A 6199-nucleotide genomic window follows, 5' to 3' on the forward strand; every position below is an offset into this window, starting at 1 on the left:
CGGGGCTGGCGGGGCACAGGTCAGCCTGGGGGGCTGGTGGGTTGTGTCTCATAATCCGCCCTTCCAGCGCCAATCTCTCCTACCGTGAGTAACTCCGGCTGTTCTTCCGATTGCTGCTGGAAGATGTGTGGGTGGTTGATCCTTCATCCCAAAGGGAACTTCAGATTAAATCTGAATCTTGGGGGAGCTCTTGTAGCCTTGGTGCTGATGGATATTTCAGCAGTGAAGCGATAATGAAATATTTTGTTGATGTAGCAACAGCACACGGAGAGCGGACAGCAACTCAGTAACAGGTTGTTTGGGTTTTTTTTAAACCCTGATGATCTGTGATGAGAAACCACAGTTAGGGGAAAATCTGGTACCAGAACTTCACTGTGTGCAGCCCTGCCATGACTTACTGCTGCCTCATCTGCAAAGCATCAAGGCACAGCCAAGGTTCACAGTCTCTTTCTAAGAATCATTAGAAATAGTGATTGTCAGTCTCTGGAATGTAGTTTCTGTGAGGTTGAGATGTTGCTCTTCTGAGGATCTCTTACCTTTCTGTGGGACAGAACTCTTAATCCTGATAAATTCTGAAGCTGCACAATCTTTACATAGCAGACACCTGTAGGTAACCTCTAGTGCATACCCGGTTTTTGTCTTTCTGGTGCATTGCTCCTTTTCCCAGGAGGGCATTTGTCCTTCAGAGCAATTGGTGGTGTTAGCACTTCACTCAAGTGTTTTTCTGAAGAGTTCTTGGGAAAGATCCAGGGCAGGAAGAAGGTGTATGAAATGTTCTAAGGCAGCCTGGCTGCTTCTTGCTCTCTGATAAGGCCATTCCTCAGAGGGGAGCCGGATTTGTCTGCATCCATCTACTGCTTGGTACACACGTGGCAAACAGTGTTGATCAAGTGTTGAAGTGTAGGTTATGTGAACTGTAGGCATTTGCTTCTCTTGTCTTTTAGAAAATAACATAAGGACTCCAGGATTATTACATCAGAAGGAGAGAGCAGGATTCTTTTCTGCATTTTTATCCTGCAATAGTTCCAGTCCTGAGACTGAGGCAGAATCATTATGGTGTCAGCTGTGAAATAGATTAGATGGTTCAGTTGATCTATGAATGCTCTAACAATGACTTGGATAAAACCTGCTTTGTTCTGCAGATGAAGACTACTGAAAAGTAGATTCATATTTTATTTTTACCAAAATACAAGCTAATTATAGCTGTGCCAAATCTATAAAACTGTCTCTTCTGTTGTGTATGCGATTTTTAATTTTTTTTTAAGGCAGCTGAGAATGGAGCAACGGGTGTGGAGCTGGATCTTGAATTTAGTGCAGATGGTGTCCCCATTCTCATGCACGATGACACAGTTGAAAGGACAACTGATGGGGCTGGGAGACTGCAGGACCTGACTTTTGAGGAAATCAGGAAGCTTAATCCATCTGCAAAACACAGGCTACGGTAAATGAACGATTCTGAAATTACGCTTTCAACAGTGGAAAAATAATTAATGATGAACAGAATTATTGATTTGATCTGTCAATCTATTTTGATTAAATTTTTTTTAAATTTAAAACTTAGTCCTATATGCTACTTCTAATTTGATTTTAGAGGCATATGAGACTATATCTCTTTACCCATCTGTACATTAGGAACAGTGAAACAGAGTGAAGATAAACTGGCTTTCAAGGACAAAATCCACAGGCATCTAATGTAAAACAGGTCAATCTCTACATAAGCTTGTCCTAAATTGACTGCAGGACACTAAAGGTGCTGGAATCTTCATGATATGTCAGAATTGGCTAGAAGAATTACTTCTAGGATTAATTTTATTCATATGTATTTCTTGACTGTGTTTTGGGGATTCTACACATCAGGTTTATACTGTTGAAGGAGCTGTACAGATTTTGGGTGGTCTCACTTATCCTAGTGGCTGAATAGGTCCGTCTTAGGGGTATGCAGGGGAAAATATGCATTACTAAGAATTTGATAACAATGCAACTTCTGCAGTATCATAAGTGAGTCCCTTTCAGAGGAAGAACTCTGTGTGCTCCTGAGCCACTGAATTAGGGAATTACAGAGCTACAGACATGCCACCTGTGAGTGTGTGGCAGAAGGTCTATGTTCCCTGTCTCACTGGAAAGGTGATCACCTGGGCCACGCAGCAGGAATTTCCACAGGCAGTGTCTGCTGAGCAGCTGCTGTTCTCTGTCAGGAATGAATGAACTGTCACCTCATCAGGAATGATTTATTGATGGGTGAAGCTGCTTCTGCTGAATCCTCAGCTTGTCTTCCCTGTTCTGCCAGGATATGCATTTCTGGCTCAGGGCTGGGGAGTGCATTAGGAGCAACAGTTTGGGACTGAAAGCTTGCTTATGGGAGCTGGGGAAGGAGGTGAAGAACTGGGATTGGTGTTTTGGGGTGAGGCACTGGATCCCACTTCCAGTACCACTGCAGCAGCAAACTGACTCAGCCCTGTGTGGTTGGTGATATGCAGGCCCATGTGTGTGTTGACTGCATTCCAATGAGTTCTCTGTTTCTACAGGAGCCAATTCCCAGATGAAAAGGTACCAACTCTGAGAGACGCTGTTGTGGAGTCTATGCATCACAATCTTACAATCTACTTTGATGTCAAAGGCCATGCAAATCAGGTACTACTCACTCCCCTCACCCCTTCTTTGGGATTCTGACCTGCTGTTGTGTTGGTCTCAAACTGGTCCCTGTGGTACAGTCCCTTCTTTAACATGGGCCCGGGTCTGCTGCTTATGTCACCCAAAGCTGTCCTGGGAAGCTGCAGCTTAAAATTGGCACAAGGCTTGTGCAAGGGTTGCACTCGGCTCACAGCACTGCTGTGAAACAGAGCCAGGGGAATTCCTGCTGTGCTCTGCTGAGGGGAGTCAGAACCTCATCTTCAGCCTCCAACGAGGGATCTATAGTGTGCATTACTGAAGGCAGATGCAAATGATCCATCACTAACGTTTTTTTCTTTAGCCTAGCAAAATATAGGAATAAATAATTTTCCTCTTGAGCTAAAGCCTAGGTAGTACTAAAAAATTATATCCACAACATATTTAAAGGTATTTCAAACACTGAGAATCCTACTCATTGTTGTAAATAGAGTAATGAACAGAAATTCTTTTGCAAAAAACCAAAATGTCATCTCTGTGTTAATGCTATAAACAAGAAGCTGTTTTTCTTCTTCTCCCTTTCTATTTTAATCTTGCAACACAACAGGGAAATGTTTTTAAGATTGTTCTAAAATGACTTTGCAGTGTAAATTAAATATGAGTGTATGTATAACATTGCTGTGTGTCTCTAATTGCAGGCAGTTGGTGCCCTGAAACAACTCTACCAAGAATTTCCACAGTTGTATAACAGTAGCATAGTCTGTTCTTTCATGCCAGATGTTGTTTATAAGGTGATGTTTCCTAAAAGTTTATTTTTTATTTTTTTAGTCCTATCTAGGAATTTCAGCATGGTATTAAACTCCCAGTTCCAGGTTACTTTTGGGCTGTTCAAATTCCTAAGGCTTTTAAAAATAAATGAAGCATAATGCATGATCTTATTAGATTGCTCTACTCATTAGATGCAAATAGGAATCTACAGCAATTGCCTCCCTTCTGAAAGCAGTGCAGACAGATGTGCATTGCTCTTCTAGTTGGTGTCTGGCCAGATATCTGTGTGCAAGGTACCTGCTAAATAAACCTCTTATTCTAGATGACTCCTAAAACTCTTTCCTCATTCTTTTTGCCAAGTCTACTTTTTTTCTCATTATATACATTACATAACTGCTATGTAAGTTCTTTAACATGAGACCTGGTGTTTATTCAGTATGATTTGAAGGAAAAAACCCTATAAAATATAATCAACATCTTTCTAAAAGAGTTACAAAAGGATCTGGAGGGGAAGGGTGTCACTGTCTGCTAGAGAGTGACAAAGGAACAGAGCAACATGGCTTCCTTCAGAAAACAGAAGGAGCAATTTATTGTAGAAGTGCATGCATTTTATAAACTAGTTTACTAAACCAAGATCAGGATCAGCCCATTGGTCCAAGGAAGGCAACACCTCTTGTAAACATGCTTTTACCAAAACATCACGTTTTACAGGCACTGCCTGCGTCCACAAGGGGCAACTTTGTTGTTAATTCTTTCCCTTCTGTTTTCCTTCGAGTAGCCTGGGAAAACTCACATCACTGTTTTTCCTGACTCCAGTATCCACAGAAGGGCAGAAGGATTCTGGTAGAGTTGTAAATGCAAGCTAGGACTTTGTATATAATCTCTCAATAATTGTATTTAATGCAGCTGGGCTTTTGGATGAATTATAGTCTTTTCTCCTTTGTCCTCCAGATGAGACAAGCTGACAGAAATGTAGTGACAGCACTGACACACAGGCCCTGGCAGCTGAGTCACCTGGGAGATGGGACACCCCGATTCAGTTCCTTCTGGAAGCATTTCTTGTACATGGTGCTGGATGTCATTCTGGACTGGAGCCTACACAGTTTCTTGTGGCGATTGTGTGGGGTTTCAGCTTTCCTCATACAGAAAAATTTTGTTTCTCAGTAAGTGTTAAAGTTTGCTCATGTTTCAGGAGATACTCTCTTCTGTTAGTATGTAGGGTGGAGTTAACACAGTATGTGTTTATCAAAATGTTCCATTTAGTGTTGGATAAGGTATCTTGATAATTGCTTTACTCTGCCCTGTTTTATGATTTTAAGCTTCTATCTTTTTTATCTGAATTTTTACCTTCTATTAGAGTTTTAATTCTGTTTAATCTAAGTAAGAAAAAGCGTTTGTTGCTTTTGCCTATTTACAATAAGACACAAAAAGATTATGTTGCAGAAGGTGACACTATTGTCCCTTGATGTGATGCTGATGCAAGACCAAAACTCAGCTGTAGCCTCAGCACTGTCTGCCTTAACTCTGTGTAGTGTCAGGCTCCTCTCAAGGTGTGTCTGTTCCTTGCAGGGATTATGTGAGGCACTGGTCTTCCAGAGGAATTCGAGTGGTTGCCTGGACAGTGAACACGTTTGCAGAGAAAAGCTACTACGAAAGTGTCCTTGACTGCAGCTACATCACCGACAGCCTGGTGGAGGACTGTGACCCTCACTACTGACCCAGCCCCACCACACTGCCCTCCAGGGCCAGGCCTGCAGCCATGAGAGCAGAAGTGCTGATGGATGCTGAGGAGAGCTCTGGGAAAGACAGAGCAGCAGTTGGCTTCTGCCTGTGTTCACATCTCAAATGCAGGAGCCCTCTGGTGCACTGGCCAAAGCTGTGGTGCAGCCACACAAAGTCTGAGGAAATCACTGTAGTGTGAAAGAATCAGACTTGACAACCCCCTTGGGCCATACCTTGTCTATGCAGGTGGCTTTATAATTCTCTGGCTACTCCTTGGCTTTGTTTAAATTTTGGTTCTAAATTTTTATCAGCAATTTTGGTGTCAAAATTTCAAATCATAACTTGACATCAGTAATTTTAACAGCATGTTCTACAAGTGTATACTAATTTGAGGTTGATTTATAGCACCTTAAAGTCATTTACATTACTGTTCTTAAAACAGAAACTGGAAATAATAGTATAATGGTGCCAAAATGGAAGATGAGTATATTTCCCTGCCCTGCATAGAAAGATGGCTGTGCTGAACCCTGATGAGGAGGAAGAAACCAACTTTTCATGTGTGATGTGGAGGTTATGGGAATTAACAAATAAAACTTGAGTAGCTTCTTATCTTCCAGACCTTTTAAGAGAACCAAAGGAGGATAGGAAATTGTTTCTTCTAATGAAGAAATGACACAGCACATGAATGTATTTATTTTTAAGAGAAAGCTATATATTGCATGCTGGTAAGCAGTAGAACAAATGGAGTTGAAATGTCTTTTTCGTTTGCCTTTGGTTGCATGATTGGAGGGCACTCAGAGGGATATGGAAACTGTAATCCAGATTTAACTTGAACTCCAAAGAGTCTGCAGTTATAATAAACAAATCTCTGAGAACTCATGGGAAAGTGTTCTTTATCAGCTGTGCAGAAGGACATTGGTGTAAAATGTCAAAATTAGTGCAGATTGTCCCAGTTAGGGTAAATCCAAACTTCTGGAATACCACAGACTCATGCTATGACCTGCTGGTGGGGATGGATTTTTTGTTTGTATCCTGAGTTCCATCCAGGCACAAAGGAGGTGCTTTTCCTTGGCAGGATGACAAGAGCCACTTCCATTTGTTC

General features: G+C 41.7%; 1 protein-coding gene across 1 annotated transcript; it reads left to right on the forward strand.

The window, feature by feature from the left end:
• The first annotated feature begins 1217 nt into the window (after window positions 1–1217).
• On the forward strand, window positions 1218–5976 carry GDE1 (glycerophosphodiester phosphodiesterase 1). Its single transcript, XM_014868934.2, has 5 exons — window positions 1218–1441; window positions 2526–2631; window positions 3306–3398; window positions 4327–4538; window positions 4945–5976. Exons 1-5 carry the CDS (start codon window positions 1335–1337, stop codon window positions 5090–5092), a joined length of 666 nt encoding a protein of 221 aa, XP_014724420.2. The 5' UTR covers window positions 1218–1334; the 3' UTR covers window positions 5093–5976.
• The last annotated feature ends 223 nt before the right edge of the window (window positions 5977–6199 follow it).

This window comes from Sturnus vulgaris, chromosome 16 (genome assembly GCF_052056855.1).
Source record: "Sturnus vulgaris isolate bStuVul1 chromosome 16, bStuVul1.hap1, whole genome shotgun sequence".
NCBI classification, from domain to species: Eukaryota; Metazoa; Chordata; class Aves; order Passeriformes; family Sturnidae; genus Sturnus; species Sturnus vulgaris.